The sequence below is a fragment of the Barbus barbus genome (assembly GCF_936440315.1).
Source record: "Barbus barbus genome assembly, chromosome: 11".
NCBI lineage: Eukaryota > Metazoa > Chordata > Actinopteri > Cypriniformes > Cyprinidae > Barbus > Barbus barbus.
In genome coordinates this window covers 12,963,703-12,988,577 of record NC_136739.1, presented here as the reverse complement: position 1 = coordinate 12,988,577, position 24,875 = coordinate 12,963,703, and the positions used below count along the sequence as shown (strand labels likewise).

The following is a 24,875-nucleotide window of genomic DNA, read 5'->3' as shown; positions in this document are numbered from 1 at the left end:
GGATGAAGAGCTCTCGTATTTCTGGTGAGGAGGCGGGATCGGGCTTGTGCTCTTGATTCTCGCCTAGGAATGCACCCGAGGTGTCCCAGTAGCTCCTGGACTTCCTAAAGATGGACACCTGGATGTGTGTGTATATGATAGTGGGACTTCAGCTGTCCGGGAGTTTCGCGTATGACGGTAAGAGACCCATCCAAACGGTTCTCGCGCTGTAAGCTTTGATAAGTCAAAATGTGTTTGTTGAGTTAGACTGATTAAACTAATGCAGAGTTAAGCAAACATTAAAGTGAATAAAGTGTTTGTGCGTCTATGAGTTTTCCCATGCTGTTTCTGCTAGCTTTCCTGCACAGTATATTACAACAGAGCTCAGAGTGTTTACGTGGACGCGTTTGGGGCTGTTTGGGGGGGAAAGAAGGGGTAAATTCCCTAAATCCAGGGAAAATACACTGAACTCTTTCATATGAAAAGGCACTGATGACTTGTCACCACTAGGACACTGCGCTCCCGGACGATCTGCTCAATACTGATGAGTCTGACACATCTTTTGAATGTCTTTAAAGTGTCTGTGATTAGTGACATAAATAACGTAACGTCTTGTGGAAGTGGGTCAGCAGAGTCATCAAAGCGCTGGGATGACTGTCAGAATTTGCAATATTTCCAAAGAAGCAGACATGTTCAGTCTTTTTGGGCTTGTAATTTGGACAATTAATTTAGTGTGTATGTGTGTAGAGTGAGCAATCATATATATATATATATATATATATATATATATATATTTACTCACTCTACACACACACACACACAACATTATATATAGCTATTATTTCTCATACATTGAGTCATGTAAATGTAGTAGTATGTGATATTTGAATAATTCAGATCATTTTAATCTTTAACACCATGCACATTTAGAAAAAACAGTTTATTAATTATCCTCTCATTTAGATCATTTAGATCTTTAATACCTTACACATTCATAAATTATGATTGTTTTATCATAAATCATATATTATGTTTCCTCATTATACTCTAAGTTAGCAAGATATGGACTGTACAAATAATAATTTTTAAGTGCCTATTCAAGAGGATAATATTTATTCTTGATTGTGTTGTTGAGTCATTTGGAGGCCAAGTCAAATCTCACATCTTAATCATCAAAATTTGATACAGTGACATTGAATTTACATTACAGAAATTCTGCATGCAAAATCTGGATCAACTAATAATAAATCATCAGGCATGTATTAATATGCTGGTGTTGTGATGTTCCTCAGGCTTTGACACACTGCTACATAGCTGTGTCTACCTCTGCCAGAATGATTTTTATTTTTTTCATCTTCAATTAGCATGGGGTCTGCATCAGATTTTTGGAAATATGACTGATGTTTTGATATTTTTCAAATTTTAGTGGGACTAAAGATCTTTTTGTGTTCAAAGCTGGAGGCTCTGTCCACATTTTTAGTCACTATTATTTGTATAGCGCTTTTAGCAATACAAATTGTGTCAAAGCAGCTTTAAATCAGCTTGATATAAAGCTGGGTGGCTTTATAGTATTTAGACGGGGAAATAGTTTGTCGAAATAGTGTCATTCTCCTCTGGCCAGACAAAATCAGCAGTTTAAATCTAGGCTAAATCAGAATCAGATTGTGCAAAGGACTCGTCTTGTCCCAATGGCCGTCTAGGAGACAGGGTCTTCACTGGGGATCAGTCTCTGGGGCTCATCTAGTTGTCCTGGTCTTCACTGACGTTCAGGGCTGTAGACAGTCAGCGTAGCCACCCGATCCGGTCCGTAGATGGTCACTGCAGTCACCAGATCCAGTTCGTATCCAGATCAGATAGTGGATCAGCACCCAGAGACCTCTACAGCCCTGAACGTCAGCGGAGACCAGGACACCGAGTTGAGCGCCAGAGACAGATCCCCAGTGAGGACCCCGCCACTTAGACAGCCATCGGGAAAGACCACTGGAACCAGTTGAGCCCTTACAATCTGACTTTGCTGCAGTTGGAATTGAACTGCTGGTTCGTTTGGCCAGAGGAGAACTGGTCCCCCGACTGAGCCTGGTTTCTCCCAAGGTTTTTTCTCCATTCTGTCACCGATGGAGTTTTGGTTCCTTGCCGCTGTCGCCTCTGGCTTGCTTAGTTGGGGACACTTCATTTCCAGCGATATCGTCGACCTGATTACAAAGATACTATTTAAACTGAACAAAGCTGGATGATGACATCACTGAATTCAATAATGAAATGCCTTTAACTGAAAATCTTTTTTTAATCTTTTCATTTTACATTATTGACACACTATTTTCCTTTTTTGGTATTGTGCAGTTGCTTTGACACAATTTACATTGTTAAAAGCGCTATATAAATAAAGGTGACTTGACTTGACTAGAGGTCGATATTTCCATTGCCAGATATGGTTGCTTGATGCCTGATGTGTATGCAGCCTCATGTAACATATTCAGCTAAATTGTAACATATTTTTAGGTGTTTGTAGCATTTGAATCTGGTTTAGGTTGTATCAAGCTGGTTGGCTTGTAAGGGGGCTCGTTTTGGAGTATTTTGTGTATATTTGTAAGAACAAAAAGTACATTTTGCTTCCAGAAAACATTGTTTATATTCCAGCAGAAGCAGAATAAATCCCTTCAAACCTTGGTTTCTCTGTCAAAGATTTTTTTGTTTAGAGAATTAATTAAAAAAGCAAAGAGCCTTGCTTGGACTCGCTCAGACATGTGAATTTCCTGTGCTGCTGGAAATACAATTCAAGAAGCTGCAGAGATGCAAGTGTTGTGGTGGTAGAATTAATTGCTTAATTACCAATTCATCTTCATTGCGAGGACGTTAGAGTTAATCACAACTGGAAATGTAATTGAGTAAAATGTTGACTGTGAGGTTGTGGCTCATGTCATTGGGTTTTAGGTTGTGGTTGTGGTCCAGATGTCAATTTGTAAATGCACTGGAGGTCCAATTTACGAGTACAACAGATCGTCAGACTCGCATATTGGCTTTATTTGCATGTTTAAAGCAAATGTCAGTAAAATAAATGACGTTTTACAACGTTTCGGTGAATTACCTCAAATGCTGTACATTGTTTATTCACAAAGACTGGGTGGCTATTTGTGTTTGTGTATTTTATGGCCTTGTGAACACAAACACAGACTCATGCTGGCTAAAACATGAACACATGTTACAAGATTAAGACACTGTCCTGTCTCCTGATTTGAGAACTAATATCAGTGAATTTCATGTGCTTTTATGTAGTTGTAAAAATACCCACATACTCAAATGTGAATTATTCAAATGGTCTGAACTAATTGTTTTGACTAATGTGATAAATCAGTAGCTCTAATTTACAAAACTCTTAAGTGAACTAGCTTGCAGCTTATGAGAGAAAAAGATCATAAGTTTAGAATATAACCCTGTTGTTGTGACTTTATTTAAACATTGATGTAAAACAATAGTTTCAATATAGAAAAGGAAAGTTCATTAAGACAAACTTTGATCTGGATGTTTGCTAAGGAACTGATACTGTGCTGATAAGGTGTTCTGGATGATTGATAGGCCATTGTGCGGTGGCTGATAGTTGGATATGAACATAATTAGTCTCTACCTGACTGTCAGACTGTAGAATGAGGATAACTTCCACACACATAGGAGTCGTGAATCTGTGAGGCTGGAACTGTTGCAGACTGAACATAGGGAGCCTGAGGGATCTTACTTTCTGATGACTAATGACTGCAGAACGTCCATCCAAGAGTGAGCCGTTTTTAAGCTAAACATTGTAGAAGTTGTGACATCTTTTGTGATGCTCAGGACTGTGGTAAAACAGAAGATGCAGCAGAAGCTATATGGTTTAGTTACTATATGGTTTAGTTACCATAAAGTGGAAACTCCCTATTTATACGCGTGTTTGTGTGTGTGTGTGTGTGTGTGTGTGTGTGTGTTTGTGTGTGTGTGTGTGTGTGTGTGTGTGTGTGTGTGTGAGAGAGAGAGAGAGAGAGAGAGAGAGAAACTGATCCAAGTCAGTGAGTATTCTGGGTTACACAACGTTCTGCTGAGCTTAACAGAATGGAACAGGAAAACTCATCTGCCAAATGGAGCAAACTCACACACAACTACACACATGATCCCTGTGGAGTGTTTTCCATGATAGAAGTTGGAAAACTGTGGTCCTCTCATGATTCGCCTCTAGCTCTGCATTAACATTATGTGTGTGTATGTGTGTGTGTGTGTGTGTGTGTGCATGTTTATGTGGTTTATGAGGACACAAATTTGTATAATGACATGGGTATGACAGAGGTATTACAATATGAAGGTGGTTTATGAGGACACTGCCTATGTCCCCGTAATTCAAAAGGCTTAAAAAACATATTAAAATGTGTTTTTTTTTTAAATTGTAAAAATGCACAAAGTCTCCTGTGAGGGCTAAGTTTAGGTGTAGGGTTGGTGTAGGGCAATAGCACACACAGTTTGTATAGTATAAAAACCATTACGCCTATGGAGAGTCCCCATAAACCACAAAAACCAACATGTGTGTGTGTGTGTGTGCTGCTGAGTCTCTTGAGTTCTTGTTACTGTATCAGAGGGAGCTTTGATCTAACTTGCTGTGTGATCTGCCATCCACACACTTACACACACACAAGAGACAAAAGAACAGAACTAGAGGGAATAAAAAAGCGAATCAGCATCAATTTATATGCACTGAATGCAGGCTCTTGTTTTTTGCGTTTGATCCCAGTCTAAGAGGGCGATCTGTGGGTAATGGAGTTTTCCATACAAGTCACAGAATTAGATGGAATAGAACACCGAAACCTATTTCTGTTGGAGAACATTAATGGGTTTTTTTATGCAGCATGGTTGATGGAAGTTGAAATTACACATTGACTGTTGTAAAAGAGCTTCTGCCATGACATTCAAAGTAAATAAGCAATGTAAAATTAGCAGCTACTAGTCTGATCTCTGAATGAAGCCATGACTACATCTATTCCATCTAGTCCTTCCATGCAAAGCATGTTATCCTAATATACAGGTACATCTAAAAAAATTTGAATATCGTGAAAAAGTTAATTTTTTCTTGTAACTTATTTCAAAAAGTTAAACTTTCATATATTTTAGATTCATTACATGTAAAGTAAAACATTTCAAAAGTTTTTTGTTTTAATTATGATGATTAGAGCTTACAGCTCATGAAAATCAAAAATCAGTATCTCAAAATATTAGAATATTTACATTTGAGTTTCAATTAATGACCATCCCTACAGTATAAATTCCGGGTATCTCTTGTTCTTTGAAACCACAATAATGGAGAAGACTGCTGACTTGGCAATGATCCAGAAGACGAACATTGACGCCCTCCAGAAAGAGGGTAAGTCACAGAGGGTCATTACTGAAATGTGTGGCTGTTTACAGAGTGCTGTATCAAAGCATATTAAATGCAAAGTTGACTGGAAGGAAGAATTTGGGTAGGAAAAGATGCACAAGCAACAGGGATGACTGCAAGCTTGAGAATACTGTCAAGCAAAGCTGATTCAAACACTTGTGAGAGCTTCACAAGGAGTGGACTGAAGCTGGAGTCAGTGCATCAAGAGTCACCACGCTCAGACGTCTTCAGGAAAAGGGCTACCAAGCCACTTCTGAACCAGAGACAACGTCAGAAGCGTCTTACCTGGGCTGTGGAGAAAAAGAACTGGACTGTTGCTCAGTGGTCCAAAGTCCTCTTTTTAGATGAAAGTAAATTTTGCATTTAATTTGGAAATCAAGGTCCCAGAGTCTGGAGGAAGAGTGGAGAGGCACAGAATCCATGTTGCTTGAAGTTCAGTGTCAAGTTTCCACAGTCAATGATGATTTGGGCTGCCATGTCATCTGCTGGTGTTGCTCCACTGTGTTTTCTGAAGTCCACAGTCAGCGCAGCCATCTACCAGGAAATTTTAGAGCACTTCATGCTTCCTTCTGCTGACAAGCTTTATGGAGATGCTGATTTCATTTTCCAGCAGGACTTGGCACCTGCCCACACTGCCAAAGGTACCAAAAGCTGGTTCAATGACCATGGTGTTACTGTGCTTGTTTGGCCAGTAAACTCACCTTACCCGAACCCCATACAAAATCTATGGGGTATTGTCAAGAGGAAGATGAGAGACACCAGACTCAACAATGCAGATGACCTGAAGGCCGCTATCAAAGCAACCTGGACTTCCATTACACCTGAGCAGCGCCACAGGCTGATAGCCTCCATGCCACGCCGCATTGATGCAGTAATTCATGCAAAAGGAGGCCCAACCAATTATTGAGTGCATAGAAATGAACATACTTTTCAGAAGCCTGACATTTCTGTTTAAAATATCCTTTTTTTATTGATCTTATGTAATATTCAAATTTTCTGAGACACTGAATTTTGGGTTTTCATTATCTGTAAGCCATAATCATCAAAATTTCAAGAAATAAAGGCTTGAAATATTTCACTCTATGTGTAATCAATGTATATAATATATGGGTTTCACTTTCTGAAATGAAATTTCAATATTCAAATTTTCTGAGATGTACCTGTAGTGTTATATGTTATTTTATGTGGCAGCCATTTTCACTGCATCGCCCTGTGACACACTGTAATTCACTACATTACCTGCTGGGGTCATTGTTGCATTTCATGCCATGCCATAAATGCAACAAACCCAGATTTCAGATGTTTCCGATGTAAGCTTCAGAGTAAAAACAAAAAAATAATACTAATACAAATATAATTGCAGGAAAGTTTTGCAAAGGAAATACTGTGACATTTATAAACTTAAAAAGGTCACGCTGCTAAAGGTAATGTTTAAAAAGAGAAGTGAGATATAAAATTACAAAATGATAAATAAATACAAATAGGGTCGGTAAGATTAAAGAAAACATTTTAATATATAAAAAGAAACATTTTAAAATATTACTGAAAAATATTAATATTGTAAAATATTATTACAATTTAAATGAACTCTTTTCTATTTAAAATGTCATTTATTCCTGGGATGGAAAGCGAAATTTTCAGCAGCCATTACTCCAGTCTTCAGTGTCACATGATCCTTCACAAATCATTCTAATATGCTAATTAGGTGTTCAAATAACGTTTCTTATTGTTATCAATCCTGAAAACAGTTCTCTTTAACTCTTGAACGGTAGTGTATACAATTACACATTTATATTCTGAGGTTTCCACATGTTAGCAAACTGAACTTAAAAATAAAACAAGATATTACAACAAATCAACATATTACAACATCTAGCTGAGCTGAATCTGAAATTCTGCGGTAATGCCAACTCTTTCTTGCTTTTGCTGCCCTAAACTGTTTTGCAGGCTCTGGATACTGGCCATACACTGATGATGAAGATGTGCGATACACAGGTGAACACACGCAAGGACATACTACATTAAATGCACATATTGGTCTCAAAAAGCCATTACACAGAACTTAAACCCATCTTCTCTCAGTAAAACACTCTTACCACATCATAACACATGAGCGCTGCTGTCAGAACACATACATTCACAATACAAGAGGACACTACATCTCTGACTGCCTGCTTAGGCCTCAGGCCTTTGATTGCTTCCTCTTCTTCTGTGGCTGTGCTACTTTATCTGTGTTCATGTTTCTTCATGCATGTCTGGATGATGCCAGTTATCAAGGTAACTTTATAAGACCATGTTTTGTGTGTGTTTTGGTATGACTCAGTGTCTTTCTTCAGTGTATTTGTGTACATGTGTGATAACGTGTGTCTCTTTCTAGGAGTTCCATGGTGTGCTCCAGTGAAAGTCAAGCATGGACACATCAGCTGCCAGACACCACGCGGAGAACGTTATAAGAATGTTCTGGGAACTCGTTGCAAGATCCGCTGTAAGACGGGCTATGAGATGCACGGCAGCAGCGAGATCCTCTGTATGGCCAGCAAACAGTGGTCAGGAAACTACGCTTGCCGAGGTCTGACGTTGACATTCACATAACTTAATTATAAGATCAAATTGCATATGAATGCTGACTCACTTCAATGATTAAGATGAATTAGTGCATATTCAGTTCTATATTTTATTGCAATCATTTTGCTAACATTACATAATCACACATTTGTTGTGATTTTATTTACTATTTATTGTTTGTTCATTTACGCTACCATTTAAAAGTTTGGGCTTGGTACCATATTTGAATGTTTTAAAAATAAAGTCTCTAATGCTGTATCAAATAAATACAGCTCAAGGCTGTATTTATTTGATTAATATACTGTAAAAACAGTAATATTGTGAATTTAAAATAATTTAATTTCAAATAACAGTTTTCTATGAATATATTTTAAAATGTAATTGGTTCTTTTGATGGCAAAAACCAATTTGCTGCAGCCATTACTCCAATCTTCAGTGTCACATGATCCTTCAGAAATCATTCTAATATGCTGATTTGGTGCTCAAGAAACATTTCTAACTATTGCTGCATAATATTTTTTTGTGGAAACTGTGTTTCTTTGATGAATAGAAAGTTCAAATGAACACAATTATTTGAAATTTCTTTATTCTCACTGTTGATCAGTTTAATGCATTCTTGTTGAATAAAATTATTATTTTATTTAAAAATCTTTTTAAAAATACTTAAAAAGACCCCAAATGTTTTACAGTAGTGTATTTTTTTATTATGATTTCTATATTAGTAATTGGTAAACTTTAAATTGTTTTTCAGTTTGCTTTATTATATACATTTTTGTTATTGACTATTTTGATTAGCAAATTCCAGTTTCATTAACTTTAATCGAGTTCAATTAATTTACTGATTCTCAGTTGATTTTTGTTTTTTATTTCTTCCTCAAATGATTATTAATTATGATTGAGAATAGTGTCCCAGTTGGACCCTCAGACTTGAAGGCATCTCAAGACACAATTTAGCACTACTCACAGCCAGCCACATGTCAATCAGCAGCTGTATGACACATGGATTGATTTGGATTAACAGCAGTGATTGGCCATTGATAATCAATTTTCACCAGGGCATGAATTATGTTTACAGAGGTCCGCTGCCCTAAACTGGCCATGCCATCTAACGGAGGTTATAAGTGTTCAGACGGATCGTACTTCAATTCCCGCTGCCAGTTTTTCTGCTCACCAGGGTACACGCTTCGAGGAGACCACAGTGCCACCTGCCAAAGCAGCAGAACGTGGAGCGGAGGCAACAGTGTTTGCGTGGGTGGGTTAAATAGTCATTGAACACTCAATATTTATTTACAGATATTGATCCATGACATAGTATTTAGATTGTCAGGCATGTAAAAGTGTTTTCTGTTTCAGATGTGGATCCCCCAGTTATTAAGTGTCCTAATATAAAGGAGAAGACCGCTGAACCAGGAAAACTCACTGCCAAAGTGACGTGGGACACACCAGAGGGCAAAGATACGGCAGACGGCATCCTGACAGAGTCTGTTTTTATCCTCAACATATATGAAAGTAACCATGGCATTGTGCAAATTTAGTTCAAATTCAGGTCTTTATGCTAAAATATTTGACCGCTCAATGCCACAATTGAGAATTGAGTACTTTCTAGCTGAATTCACATTTAAATCTAACCAATCTAATAAATCTAATCCAGATTCCTCTTGTGAGAATGAGACTGTTTGTTTATGTTGTAGTGTTATACTGAAAGGAAAGCCATCAGGCTCACACTTTCCAGAAGGGAATCATAAATTATCATACAGTGTGTTTGACCGTGCTGAGAACAAGGCAACCTGCAGGTTCAATGTTCGAGTGAGAGGTGAGTTCTTTTAAAACTTTAGCTTTCTAAGCTATCAGTTACTCATGTTTTAAGAAGTCAAAATACAGTTCTATGAGCAATCTAAGAAATGTTAGCTACAAAACTGTTAGCTGAAGCTTTTTAAATGTGTTGACATCAAATATACACTACTGTTCAAATGTTTGTGGTTGGTAAGATCTGTTAACGCTTTTGAAAGAAATCTCTTATACTTACTTTTATTTCACTTGGTTTGAGTTGAACAGTAATGTTTTGAAATATTACACTTTAAAATAACTGTTTCTATTTTAATATATTTGAAAATGTAATTTATTCTTGTGATGGCAAAGCTGAATTTTTAACAGTCATTACTCCAGCCTTGTGTGTAACATGATTTTTCAGAATTTTTTCTGAATATGCTGATTTGCGGCACAACATTGTTTTTCTTCTTTTTATTAATTTTGAAAACAGTTATGCGGCTTAATATTTTAATGGAAACTGAGATAAATTATTTTCAAGATTCTTTGAAAAACATACAGTTCAAGAGAACAGCATTTATTTGAAATGGAAATCTTTTGTAACATAAATGTATTTACTGTGACTTTAAAGTTCTTTAAAAAAAATCGCACCGAGTCCAAAATTTTTAGCAATAGTGTAGCTATCAGATTATATAATGTAGGCAACTGAAAAAGCTAAATCGTTATGATAACAGGTAAACTACTCTCACATTACTGAAAAATGTAATTGGTTTATTTAGTTGCAGAACATTGCATAATATGCTGGCATTGACACTGTGTGCATGTTGCAGTGCGCCGCTGTACTCCTCTCTCTGTCCCTGACAATGGCTGGATGAAATGTGACAGTGCTGGTGATAATTACGGGGCCACGTGTGAATTCCGCTGTCTGGGCGGCTACGAGCTCAGGGGCAGCGCTGCCAGAGTCTGCCAGTTTAACATGGAGTGGTCTGGCCTGGAGACTTCCTGTGCTCGTACGATAAAAAACACATTAACACTTCACAAACACCTACAATTGGCATAGAGGAATTCCTTGCATTATACATTATACCTCTTTATATGTAAGATTACATAGCATTCTTGAAAGAATGATGCTGCTGATTCAGGTAAAATATTCAAATTTAATATTGAAGGCAGACTGTTCGAATAAATGATGGCAGAATTTTCATGACAGAATTATTTGTTATTCTTCTGAGATTAAAACTCAGAATTCATGTAAAATGCATGATTTTGCTGTTCCTGTCCTGCCCTCTGGTGAATAACATCGTAATCATTTGTTTTATTAAAAGCCATGAATATTAATGTTGGTGTGCGATCTGCTGCTGCATTACTGGACCAGTTCTATGAGAAACGCCGCGTTCTGATCATCTCTGCCCCCTCAGCTGCTAATCACTACTACAGATTCCAGATGACTAATTTACAGGTACAAGATCAATATCTGCCTTTTTATTCTGTATATATTATTTGTGTGTGTGTGTGTGTGTATAAATATATGTGTGTGTATAGGTACATCTCAAAAAATTAGAATATCATGAATACGGTCAATATTTTTTGTCACTCATTTCAGAAAGTGAAACCCATATATTATATACATTGATTACACATAGAGTGAAATATTTCAAGCCTTTATTTCTTGAAATTTGGATGATTATGGCTTACAGATAATGAAAACCCCAAATTCAGTGTCTCAGATAATTTGAGATCAATAAAAAAAGGATATTTTAAACAGAAATGTCAGGCTTCTGAAAAGTATGTTCATTTCTATGCACTCAATACTTGGTTGGGCCTCCTTTTTCATGAATTACTGCATCAATGCGGCGTGGCATGGAGGCAATCAGCCTGTGGCACTGCTCAGGTGTAATGGAAGCCCAGGTTGCTTTGATAGCGGCCTTCAGGTCATCTGCATTGTTGGGTCTGGTGTCTCTTATCTTCCTCTTGACAATACCCCATAGATTTTGTATGGGGTTCGGGTAAGGCGAGTTTACTGGCCAATCAAGCACAGTAACACCATGGTCATTGAACCAGCTTTTGGTACCTTTGGCAGTGTGGGCAGATGCCAAGTCCTGCTGGAAAATGAAATCAGCATCTCCATAAAGCTTGTCAGCAGAAGGAAGCATGAAGTGCTCTAAAAGTTCCTGGTAGATGGCTGCGCTGACTGTGGACTTTAGAAAACACAGTGGACCAACACCAGCAAAAATTAAAACAAAAAAACGTTCGAAGTGTTTTACTTTACATGTAATGAATCTAAAATATATGAAAGTTTCACTTTTTGAAATAATATTACAAGAAAAACTTTTTCACGATATTCTAATTTTTTGAGATGCACATATATATATATATATATATATATATGTATGTATATACAAAATTACATGTATTTGTGTGTGTGTACTTTATTGACAGTATTGATCAATCTCACAATCATTTGTACAATTAAGAAATAAAAATAACAATATATCAATTTTTAAAATTTAAATTTAAAATTAATTTATAATTTAAATGTAAAATATTTTTAGTAAATATATAATATTAACTTGTACAAATTATGGTAAGATTCATGATATCTATCTATCTATCTATCTATCTATCTATCTATCTATCTATCTATCTATCTATCTATCTGTCTGTCTGTCTGTCTGTCTGTCTGTCAAACTGAGACAGACTAAATCCAGAAGAACTGTGGCAACGTCTCAAAGATGCTTCAAGAAAGCTACCTGCAAAGCTTCCTGAAAAACTATGCGCAAGTGCACCAAGGGCAAAAGCTGCTTTAAACGCACCAAATGTTGATTTAATTTAGTTAATAGAAGTTAATTGATAAAGAAAATCTATTTATGATATTATATTTGACAGCATTTTACATAAGTGCCTAAAACTTTTTAACTGTAGCTTTGCAGGTAGGTTTCTTAAAGCATCTTGGAGACATTGCCACAGTTCCTCTGGATTTAGTCTGTCTGTTTGTTCAGTTTTTTTGTGTCATTCCAGACAGACTGGATGATGATTAGATCAGATCTCTGTGTGGATCACTGGCTGTTGTCAGACTCCTTGTGCAAACAAAAATCTCACTGGATTATTACAATTACTGGCAAAATGAATGTTTGGAAATGTAAACTGATATTTCATACTGACACACTACAGCAAAAGATATAAATAACTGACTTAAAACCGTTCTGATAATTTTGGCCAGCACCGTAATATTAAGATATATGATTATATTTTAATATAGAAGTGATTGTAAGATTCATCTGTTATATAAATACAGAGAGAGAGAGAAATTAATGATGTTACAATACTTTGTACGATTGTACATATATAAGCAACTAAATTGGAATGATCTGTATTGTGTGTGTGTGTGTGTGTGTGGTTCAGCATGCCCAGTGTGGTCTGGACTTGAGACATGTGACAGTGATTGAGTTGGTGGGCGTTTATCCAGCTCAGATAGGCCGCATCAGACACAGGCTCATCCCTCCAGGACTGGCTGTACAACTCAGGTACTTCATTACTATATTTTCATTACTATACTATATTTCATAATACTCAGGGCCGTCCTTAGCGGACACGGGGCCCCCCTCGATCCATTCGCGATCGTGTTCCAGGGTGGAAGGGGGATTCCCCCTCTGTCCGTTCGCCATGGGACCCCCTCAAAGCCCTGGCCCCGTCGTGACCATACCAGCTGCGCCACCCAAAGGACAGCCCTGATAATACTTACAATGATATACAACACTACTTTGAATATCAACTTGTAGTGACTTTATCCCAATAGTAAACAGTGTGTTTGTTGTGTGGGGCAGGTTGCTGCTGCAGCTGTCTCAGAACTCATTTAACATGGTGCTGCTGGACAAACAGGGAGTGGATAAGCAGCGCTACACTTTCCCCATCACAGCAGCAGAGATCTTTACCACCATTGACACGTTTCCCCTCCGCACTGAGGAGGTCATACTACAGAAAGAGGCTGGACAGAGCTGCTAGATGTATATATACAGTACACACATTTACACGTCTGTTTCTACTGGTTATAAAGCTACCAAACTACAAGAGAGAGTCTGGACAGAGCTGCTACATCTTATCACATATTGAAAACATACAGTACATACATGCACACACATCTCTAAATATGAGTCTCTGTTGTTTATCTTTTTTATGATGCTCTACTCTATTTTATTTGTCTGGTGTTTCTATTTATGGACGGTCTACTTTTATTAAGAAATACTGTCAAAGCAATATTAATGCAATAAAGGCCTGTTTGATGATTGACATTTGAGCGCATGTGACTCAGGTTTCTTAAAATGCCAGTCATGTTTATCTTAGTTCCCTGGTTTGTTAAATAAATATACTCAAATTTGAGTACAACAGAGTTATGATAAATATGTTTTTAATTTATGTATGGAATGACGTATTAAATGTCACGGTGGTAAAAAAAAAAAAAAAAAAAGGGAGAAGGCTAACATTATTGAAAGTACTTTGGTGTAGGGTTTTATTAAAATTTCTTATAAGAATTATATTTTTTATTTATATATTTATTAATATTTAAAAGATTTTGTAAGAGTCAGTGGAAGCTATTTTGTTTCCATGTGAAAAACTAGAAATTTTCATAACTCTTGTAGACCACTGTGGATACATATATATATATATATATATATATATATATATATATATATATATTTTACATATCTTTATATGAGAACAAAGTATATAAAATTTTGAGTTTCAAAAAACAAATCTGCGTATTAGAATGATTTCTAAAAGTTAATTTGACACTGAAGACTGGAGTAATGACTGCTGAAAATTCAGCTTAGCCACCACAGAAATAAATTACATTTAAAAAACAAATCAAAACAGAAAAGTTATTTTAAACTGAAATAATATTTCACATTATTTTTACTGTATTTTTGATCAAATAAATGCAGCCATGGTGAGCAGAAGACATCTTTCAAATAATATATATAAACATATCTATGTTTGGGTGTAGAAAGAGACAGAAACATAGAAAACTGCAAATAATAAAGACGAGAAAAAAAAAAAAAAGGAATTAATCGGCAACAGTTGTTTAATAATAGTTTATTCTCTTTCTGAAGATGATAAAGTACAGTACAGAATCAGTCTTCCTGATGAGAGTGGAAACAGCACACATACACCAAACATGCTGTGAACTATATTAGACATTTTAACACTTGGATGTCAAACATTGAGCCATATACATGCCACAAACTCTCTCAATTTATTAAACAGTAAGTTGTCTATAAGGTCTATTCACTTGACTGATGCTAACAAAAGTATTAGGTATAAAGGGGGTGTACACATTATTCATGGAGGCTCTAGGCATTGTGCTTATGCAACGTGTGTGTGTTTTGTGATCCTTTTCAGTATTACAATCTCTTTTGCTATTTCTATCCTCTTTTTTTGGCTATAAATAAAATTTTTATAGATAGTTTTAGACTTTTTTTTTTTGTGTTTTTGGTTATAATTATATTATATAGCATTTTTTTTCCTTTGAAGTGTGGTGTGATAGATCAGTGGCAGATGAAATAATCTACTAATATTTGCAGGCTGAATTATTACTAGTCTCATATAAATGTAATCTTCCTACTTTATCTACTCTACATTTGGGTTTACACAATCATTTTTCCAAAAACATTGGAATTTCTCGGAGGAACTGTAAATCTAGTTCAACGTAATGAATTACACTGACCTCAGATATTCTTTTTTTTACACCACAATTCTGTTTTTTACATTAAAACTGTGGTAAAACTAGCTATGAAATTTAACAGTCAGCATCAGTCTCTCTTTAGCCAAATTTATGTGTATGTGACAGATCTGACACGATTATCATAACATCTTTTATGCATGTCTATATAAACGTGCTCACAGAAATGACTGATCACATCCAGGACATTGTTCTCATGTGTGCAAGCGTTATATGCAGGTACTATCTGTGCAAATTGGATTTATTTTTGTTTGAGTGTTTGGAGGAAGTGCTTTGTGCTTTGTTCTTTGTTCTTTCAGGACAAATGTGACCTTTGTTGATAACGACTTGTTGTTCACAGTGCTCTTTTGAAATATTCTTCATGTGCTATTCACAGTTCTGGCCAGTGAGCGTTTGGTTTATAAATATACAATCACACCTGGGTTGAAGTGTAGTGTGTCGCACCATTTACACCTGGTATGAGATTTATCTCGGCTGTTCTATCACAAGCTGTCAGTGCTAAATGAAGACAGGTCAGCGAAGGGCAGTGTACACCTGCCCGTCATCCACTGCAGCAGGAAAGTAGTTACATGTAGCTTTAAAATTAACCATCCAATTAAAACATTTCTTCAATAAGCCTGACATCAATATCTTTTGAAGCACGCACTTTTGAAGTGTGCTTAATACAAGAACTCGACTAAAATAATTGTGAGAGCAGCTTTAAACTTTATATCTGAGCTTAGATTAAAATTTAAATATATTTAGGAGAGATTTTTTTTTTTCCTCTTCCCTTTTCTTTTTCACTTTTTTGTGCTTTAACAACATGCAGTACTGCACTGACATAAAAGATGCATGTAGACATTAAATCAGATTTTCTTCCCTTTGAAATCCGATCCCAAGTGGTCACAAGAGAAACATTTGAGAAATACGTTAACATCAGGTATAAATGCCAATCCGTCTCAGTCAAGATGGATCTTAATACTACGTGTAAATACAACCAAGCGCTGGGTTTGTCCATATTTAACCCAGCATTTTTTAGAGTGTAGGACCTTAGAGGCGCATATGTGTGTGTACATATGAGTGTTTTGAGAATATAGAATGCATATACCTGTTGGAATGAGAATCTGGGTAGTGTGTGTACTACCAAAGAACATAAAGAGCACTTTAAAGTGTCTAGAGGTGATCGGATTTGATGAGTATTGCCAAGGAAACTCTCCCTCTTTCTCTCTATGTCTTCCTCTTGGCCATGCTGGATCGCAGCATCAGGGTGCACTCTTGCGGGACCTCAGGGTTGTCAATCATGCGTTGCCATAGCCGTTGCTCTTCCCCATAGGCATCGTTCCAATCTACTTCCTTCCCATAACTCAGACCTGCAGGTCACAAAAATGTCAGTTAACTGCTCTGTATGCAAGATCAAAATGAGAAGAAAATCTTAGTCGTGCTGCTTATATGTCAGACCCTCGCAGGGGAAAAATTTTAATCATTTAAAGAAATTAAATATACTTATTGTGGCTAGCTAGATCCTTTTTTCGGAGTGTCTATTTACACCAAGTGCAAATAGCCCGACTTGTTGGCAAAGGCTATTTACACTAACTTCCCCCACTAACGTTTGATTGAGTTGGTCAACAATAAAAAAAGACGCTAATCCAACATCAATTTCAGTGACGTAGAAGGCACGTACTTTTTGACGCGATCGACCCGAGTTCAAGCCCGTCTTTTGCTAAACTTTTTTCCTCCCTTTTTAAATCTCATATTGCATCAGAAAGGTATTTATTTTAAATAAAAATTAAGGAAATAATAAAAAATTTGAAAAAGTATCGGGTAGGGTTAGGGTAGGAGGTGGCATCAATTTAATAATTTGAATTAAAACTATAATTTACACTCAATACGTAATTATTGCGTACTGTTTTATAATGTACTACAATACTGAGGTGCAGATAATTGCCATTATTTGCAATGCGTAGTATAAATAGCAGAAAATCTTGCTATTTTAACATAGTATAAATAGAATCTATAGCTATTTGCACAGTGTAAATAGCATATCTTTAAAAAATACTGCTATTTTCACTTGGTGTAAATAGCATCTATTGCTATAATAGCATCCATCGCTAAAAAAAATTATGCTATTTACACAAATTGCCGCTGCCTAATTTTTTTTTTGTGCGCGTTCAGCTGTAATTCACATCAAAGAGCCCATTTAGTGTATCGCAGAGAAATATTCAAAATGATTGCTATTTTAATACAGTTTAAAAATTGTATTTATTCCTGTGATACACAGCTAATTTTTCAGCAGCATTTACTTCAGTCTTCAGTGCCACATGATCCTTCAGAAACCATTCTAATATCCTGATTTGAAACATTTTTAATATCATCATATTATCAATGTTGAAAACAGTTGTGCTGCTTAATATTTTTATGGAAAGTTCAAAAGAACAGCATTTATTTGAATTAGAAATATTGAAATACATTTGCAACACAAATAAAGATACAGTTGAAAAAACAGTTTCATTAAATGGCCAGAAAGGGTGGAAATTAGTCTTGTAAACTGATTTTAATGCAAGAAATCTGAAGGAACATTGCTGATTATAAATACGGCAAAAGTGTAGAATTTGGCCTCTTTAATACATAATCATCAATGAGAAAACAAATTATCTGATCATGAGAGAGTGAAGAAATGAATAAAACATATTTGTAACAGTAAATTAGTTCAGCATGAATACAAAATGTGTTGCACAAAGTAGCGCTTCATGCATCATTGATGATTAAGGAGACATTTGAAAAGAACATTACAGTGGAAATTGTATTCAAGAACATTTGGGACTGAATGATTATCTTAATTTGAGTCAGTATTTAATATACTCCCACCTTGCATTTACTTGAACCTACCCGTCTCCACCCCCTGATCCCTAAACCCACCCATCCCCACCCAATCTCCACCCCCTAGATGTGGATCCAACCCCGCCCCCTGGATCTTTGTTCTGCTGCAGTGAGGGACTACTGCACTATTAAGCAGTTTTCACAGTAAAAACATTATATAGAAATCTGTCCTACTAATGTGGGAAATACAATTTAAAATATATTATTATCAGAATCCAGCAGGCATAGGAAGCTATGGTAAAGAAGCAGATGATCTAAATGAAAAAAAAAGCTTGACTGTTATTACCTGAGGTTTGCAGAGTACCTGAGAATTTTGTGTTACTGAATTTAAACACTCTCCCCCCATATATTTTGCATCTGAAAAATGCATATGTAATAAGGTCAGTTGCAAAAATAACTGTATCCATGCCTTTTCATCTATTGTTTCACTGTGTGTCTTTAGAAAATCCTGACATTATTTTTTTAACTCTAAAAGAGGGTTTTTGTTGGGGAAAGTTGTAAGTAAATCTAGCCCCAAAACTATTCAAATGTTTTCGGTAACTTAACCTGAGGTAAAATAAAACCTAAAAATTAGAAGAAAAACCTGAAAAAAAAGAAATAAATGAGCTGAAGTTGAATTAAAAATTACTACAAGTAAAATTAAAATAAATTAAAGCAATATAGAAATAATAAAAATGAACAAAAGGATAAAATAAATTTACTAAAATTAAAATGAAAACTAAAAAGGCTTTCATCTATAATATTGCAATTTAATATTTATTTCTGTTGGTTCATATACACATTTTTGTTTGCAGAAAATGCAAAGCTTGAAATGCATACTCTGGATTTCTAATTGGCCTCATCCAAAGTTAAAGACTAAACTGAAAAAGGCTGAGCTAAAGAAAGACTCACCTGTCCCTGCCCCGAGCCGCACACCACCCAGGAAGACGTTACTGGCGAAGGGCTCTCTGTCCCACACAGTCAGCTCCAGACACACGCTGTCCAGATCGCCATGCTGCAGGCCGCAGTATGTGAAGGTGTGATTCCAGCGTGGATTTACGGTGCGCTTCACCACAGCGGTCTTGTGCTTTGTGCTTTTCTTGTCATCAGGCAGCAGGTATCTGGTACGCAAGAAGAAAAGGATTGTAAGTGTGAGTTTGTGAAGTATAAGAAGGAGTGGGAGTTTACAAAGTGTACTGTATACGGAGAAAAAATTAACTCACCCTTTTACAAATGGGTCAGAGGACCCTCCTTTGACGGCTGTCAGGTTTTTTGCCTCCTTAACCAGCAGCTCCACCATTCCTCCTTTAGGAAGAGTGATGGTCTTCTTCTTTCCTTTTAGAAATCCCTTTTTGACTAAGAAACAAAAGTGAACTTGATTAAATGCTAGTAACATATACAGAGAGCTTCTAGGAGCTCAAATAGAAAATTCTAAATAAAAATTGCTTTGAAAATTTCAAAGCAATCTCATGTTGTTGTGAAAATTATTAGATATCCTGGATGGATGAAATGCTTCTAAATTTACATTATGCATCTTTGCATTTTTTATTTATCATGCACAGTAATTGTTTTTGTATTTTATATAAGTTGATTGTATAAATATCCTACGTTTTATTGTATTTAGCGTGTTTAAAACAAAGTGATAAGTAGCAAAAAAAATTGTATAAATATTGTATATATTACTATTAATAATCATAATAAATTATTCTTCCATGTAATAGTTTACAAAGCTAACTGTAATCTGTTTATGACTGATAGGCAACATCATAATTATAAACCACTCTATAAATAAATGAGTGCCATATTAAAATTCAGTAATGCGCTGTCATAAAAGTCATATGTTTTAATAACAATGAAAAGGTGGAGAAATACAGAGTTCTGGCATGAAACTCTAGATGGCGCAGTCCGATAGGTCTAAGGGTCTAACTCAATCTGAACTAATGACATCATTATCACATGGCACAGCTGATTGGTTTTCTCCTGTATCAGTAGCCAATGAGCTCACTGCTCAATATTCAAATACCTGGTTTTGTTTGCTGTAGCAGTTCGGCAGCGCACTTCAGAACAGCTGAAATCAACATCCAAAATAAGTGAGTGCTCTTTTAATCCATATCGCTGTATATATTTGCATGGTCTGCCTAATTGAATGCAAAAATGAGCAACAAACAAGTTCAAACTAAGTGTCATGTTAGCAGTTTGCATCGTATGCAGCAGCGAAATATTAAGCATATTTAGCATCTATGTTTATACAGCTGGAACAAAGGCAGCTTAGTGCATGTAATCGCTCTGAGGACATGCAACGGACATGAAAACCGGTAAAACGATATAAGCATTCTTGTGTATTCTATGCATTTCAACCGGGGTTCACCATATACATCGGAGTAATCTCAATGTTCACGTTCGTTATTTCTAAGGTCAGTGTTTTCATTGAGTGTGTGTGTGGTTGATTTCAGCTGCACACGGTGTCAGAAGCACGCGCTTATCGCAGTCATATCAATGACAGTGTTGAGGAAGAAGGGAATTAAGAGTTATTGCTTAAGATCACTTATCTATGGTTGATGTAGTCCTGAATGAAATGCATTATGGATAGTGTAGTTCGGAGAAATGTGCTCGTGACCAGAAAACAGAGAAAGAACGTTTATATTCTCCTTTTATTTCAGTTCATTCAAGCCAGTCCACCCAGGAGTTATATGCACTGTAACCCTGATAACTTTTAACTGATAACTATAACCCTGATAAGTGATAACCACAGGAGCTGCTGAAACAGTTCTACACCACCATCATTGAATCCATCCTCTGCACTTCAATAACTGTCTGGTTCAGCTCAGCTACCAAATCTGACCTCAGAAGACTACGGAGGGTAGTCCGGACTGCTGAGCGAATCACTGGTACAACCCTCCCCACACTCCAAGAACTGTACTTATCCAGAGTGAGCAAAAGGGCTGGCAAAATCACCCTGGACCCCTCACACCCAGCACACTCCCTCTTTGAACGGTTACTGTCTGGTCGATGCTACAGAGCTCTGTGCACCAGAACAACCAGACACAGGAACAGTTTCTTCCCTCAGGCAATCCATCTCATGAACACTCAACAATAAACGTGGAACACACAACTAATGCATTATCCATTCACCACACTCACTTATTTTATTTTTATTTTCCCATTTCTAATTTGCACATACTTGACCTGTACATACATAGTTGTCTATATTATATATTGTGTGTTGTTATTCTTTTATTATCTGTGTCCTGTTGCGGTCTTTCTGTTGCACTGTGGAGCTTCTGTCACTACAACAAATTCCTTGTATGTGTAAACATACTTGGCCAATAAAGCTCATTCTGATTCTGATTTATCTACACTAAAGAGTAAAAGGCAGGCATCGGCTAACTTTGTCCTTCTCATCATTGCACAAACATGAATTAACGAGCTGTTATGCTGCCGCTGGGACTGATGAAGTGTAGAAAGTAACAGCAGATATCATATGACTAAATTATGATATTTGCTCAGGTGGATGCTGGGGTCTTCTCTATCGGATTGCAACATATATCCATGTTGTTAATTAACATTACGAGATGGTCCTCACTGCAGAACACAAGATCTAGGGGGCGTGGTTGGATCTAGATCCAACTCCTCCCACCTTGCATTTACTTGAACCTACCCGTCTCCACCCCCTGATCCCTAAACCCACCCATCCCCACCCCCTAGATGTGGATCCAACCCCGCCCCCTGGATCTTTGTTCTGCTGCAGTGAGGGACTACTGCACTATTAAGCTGGTCGGCGTGGTAGCCAAGGCACACATAGTTGTAGGCCACTATTGTTAAACTGGTCGGTGTGGTAACCAAGTCTCACATAGTCATAGGCCACTAGTGTTAAGCCAGTCGGTGTGGTAGCCCAGGCACACATAGATAGTAATACATGCTGTTCACATGGCTCTTCTGATCAGCAGCAGTACATATCTCTTGGCGATAGATCTGTTTGTGGGGGGTGTCTTGTCTTTTCTTGTCTGTTCATCTTTATGTTTGTGGATACATGCATGTCCACTGATGCAGCAGTTTATCCTTATATTCAGCAGCATGCATATATTGGCTTGTATTGTATTGTTCCGTGTCTCCTGCTTTGTGGGGGGTTATTCATATGTTATATGTACAGCAGCAGAATTTCCTACATGCTCACAGCAGCATGTTGTGGGTGTATTGGCAGTAGTAAGTCTCGGTACTTGCTCTGCCGCAGCAGTGTAGCAGATCTATTCCGCCAAGACCAAATACATTAACACTGTCATGTACATTACCATGCCAAGCGCTCCGAGAGTTGTCATGACAGAAATAATATAATTTCTAATTTTATATCATACCTTGCACTTGGTCCAGAGGCAGTGAGATATTTCTCTCTGCAGGAATGTACTTCAAAACCACTGTCAGTTCTCCTTTGTAGTGCATCACTGAGTCCACATAAGAGTCATTCTGACACAAACACACACATTTCAGTATCACACTTATCCATGTCAACACACTCCTCTTTATCTCTCGCTGTTTCTGTTTGTGTGTGTTCAGCTCAGCTCACCCTGGGCTGTAGAGAGAACCACTCCTCTATCTGTGTGTCAAAATCCCAGGAGTCAAAGGTCAGCTCCGTCTCCCCCAGGAAGTTGTTGTGTCCAAAACGATCATGATGCCACACAGAAAGCTGCAGTGTGCGCGTCTCCAGCTGAGAGTGACTGACCACGTACTATCCAGAGGGACAGAGACAGATGAGAGCCTTTAAATCAATATCTCATTTGCAATATCTCTTCGATCTCAATACAAAACCTTTGTAAGGCAGGCATGAAAGTCCTCTTACCCTCAGGTTTTCATTGAACAGTGGGTTAGTGGTGTTGCTTTTGATGCTGGTTTTCCTCTTGCTTTGACGGGACTTGTCTGGCAGGAGATATGTTTTAACATAGCTGCACACACAAACACAATACCAAAATGTTTGCTTTTGTACAATATCAGCCTCTGACACCTTTGTATGAATATTTTAAATTGATACAACAAATAAATACCTTTTATACAAGTTATGTCATGAATCTAGAGCAGTCAAGGACTACAATAATTCAATGTCAATAATGAGTGATTAATCTTATTATCTGTTATTGACTTAAACCATTTGGTTCCTTTTTAATAAAAGAAAACAGTGTCTTTTTTTGTATTGATTTATTTAGATGAGAATATCAATGGATACTGAACTGAGGTGCATTTCTGTACCACTCAAAACAACTTTAATAAAACTAAAGTACAAAAGTAGAAGAAGGCTTCCGGAGGACACTGATAAAATTTAAATGAAAAGGAGTAGTTTACCCAAAAATCTAAAATAAATAAAGTCATTAAATTACCAATAATAATGAAAATTAACTACTGTTTCTCATTAATTGAAATAAAATAATATAAAAAACGAATGAAAATTAGAAATGCTACCTTGGCCACTAACTGAAATAAAATACCTTTAAGTTGACATACTAAAATGACTAAAAATAAAACCAAAATAGAAAAAAAAAAGAAAACTAAATAGAATATAAAATAATATAATATAAAAAACAATTAAAAGTGACAAAAGCACATAACTAAGCTACTAAAAATTTAAAATGAAAACAAAATTATGAAAACAAAAGCTAATGGATTTTTGAGGAACAGATTGGAATTTAAATTAAATTACCAATAATTATCCTGAAAATCAACTATTAAAATGTTTTTTTTAATTAATTGGAATAAATAATATATAATTATTTGATGAAAAACTTAAACTTAAAAATATATATAAAAATTAGAACTAACTGAAATCAAATACCTTTAGGTACCTTTATAAAACCAAAATAAAAAATAAAAAATACAATAAAAGTTAAATAAAATGAATAAATACAATAAAAATGACAAAAGCACATAACTAAATTACTAAAACTTTAAATTAAAATGAAAACTAAAATTATGAAAATAAAAGCTTATTATTATTATAAATACTATAGTCATAAAAAATAATACTAAGATAACACTGCTTGTGGTAAATAACGACAGAATTAAAATTTTTGGGTGAACTTTAAATTAATTAATAAAATAATTAATTGAGATAAATCTAATGTTAATATACTGGCATCCCAAATACATGCAAAGCAGAAACGCTCTGCCAGGGCTCAAAGTGAAGTGTGTGTGTGTGTGTGTGTGTGTGTGTGTGTGTGTGTGTGTGTGGCCTTACGCATCCGTGCGCTGTCTCCTCTCATCCCCGGTTGCTAGGCAGCGGCACTCGCGGACGAGCACATTGAGTGCCCCTGTTTTATAGCTGTAAGAGATGTTGAGCAGGATCTCCCCGGAAACCCGCACGTTGCCATAGTCCCCCGTCTCACTGTACACGCTCATCATACTGTTGATGCTGGTCTGGAGAGCACACATAAGCAGAGTCTTTGGGGGTGCATCTTTCACAAGCTTGTGTTTGAGTGCATGCATGACTCTTCAGTGGTACAGAAAGGCAAGAGAGAGAAACTGAAGCCAACAGAGCAACAAACAGACACACATCTGCACTCAAACACACACCGAACACTCACAGTGTCAGCATCTGAGTCAGGTACATTAAGGAAA

The 24,875-nt window shown here is 36.5% G+C and overlaps 2 protein-coding genes across 3 annotated transcripts in view; one reads left to right on the top strand and one right to left on the bottom strand.

Annotated features, from left to right (window-relative positions):
- On the top strand, positions 1 to 14,084 carry LOC306876819 (sushi repeat-containing protein SRPX-like). Of its 2 annotated transcripts, XM_079428236.1 has the most exons (10): positions 55 to 177; positions 7,319 to 7,366; positions 7,749 to 7,940; positions 9,012 to 9,188; positions 9,290 to 9,416; positions 9,628 to 9,749; positions 10,534 to 10,713; positions 11,029 to 11,162; positions 13,106 to 13,227; positions 13,528 to 13,991. In XM_079428236.1, exons 1-10 carry the CDS (start codon positions 111 to 113, stop codon positions 13,703 to 13,705), a joined length of 1,347 nt encoding a protein of 448 aa, XP_079284362.1. In that variant the 5' UTR covers positions 55 to 110; the 3' UTR covers positions 13,706 to 13,991. The 2 variants fall into 2 exon arrangements, with proteins under 2 accessions (XP_079284363.1, XP_079284362.1); XM_079428237.1 differs by lacking the exon at positions 7,319 to 7,366 and having other exon boundaries at positions 1 to 177; positions 13,528 to 14,084.
- Positions 14,085 to 14,785: 701 nt separating this feature from the next.
- The window catches only part of LOC306876636 (synaptotagmin-like protein 5), a 28,903-nt gene continuing 18,813 nt past the window's right edge, over positions 14,786 to 24,875 (bottom strand). Inside the window, exons 10-16 of the mRNA XM_079427965.1 lie at positions 24,496 to 24,674; positions 23,110 to 23,212; positions 22,837 to 22,998; positions 22,628 to 22,736; positions 19,499 to 19,631; positions 19,188 to 19,396; positions 14,786 to 16,789 (exon numbers count right to left, since the gene is read on the bottom strand). Coding sequence (XP_079284091.1) covers positions 16,647 to 16,789; positions 19,188 to 19,396; positions 19,499 to 19,631; positions 22,628 to 22,736; positions 22,837 to 22,998; positions 23,110 to 23,212; positions 24,496 to 24,674 — 1,038 coding nt within the window. The 3' untranslated portion in view covers positions 14,786 to 16,646. The remainder of the gene's footprint in view (positions 16,790 to 19,187; positions 19,397 to 19,498; positions 19,632 to 22,627; positions 22,737 to 22,836; positions 22,999 to 23,109; positions 23,213 to 24,495; positions 24,675 to 24,875) is intronic.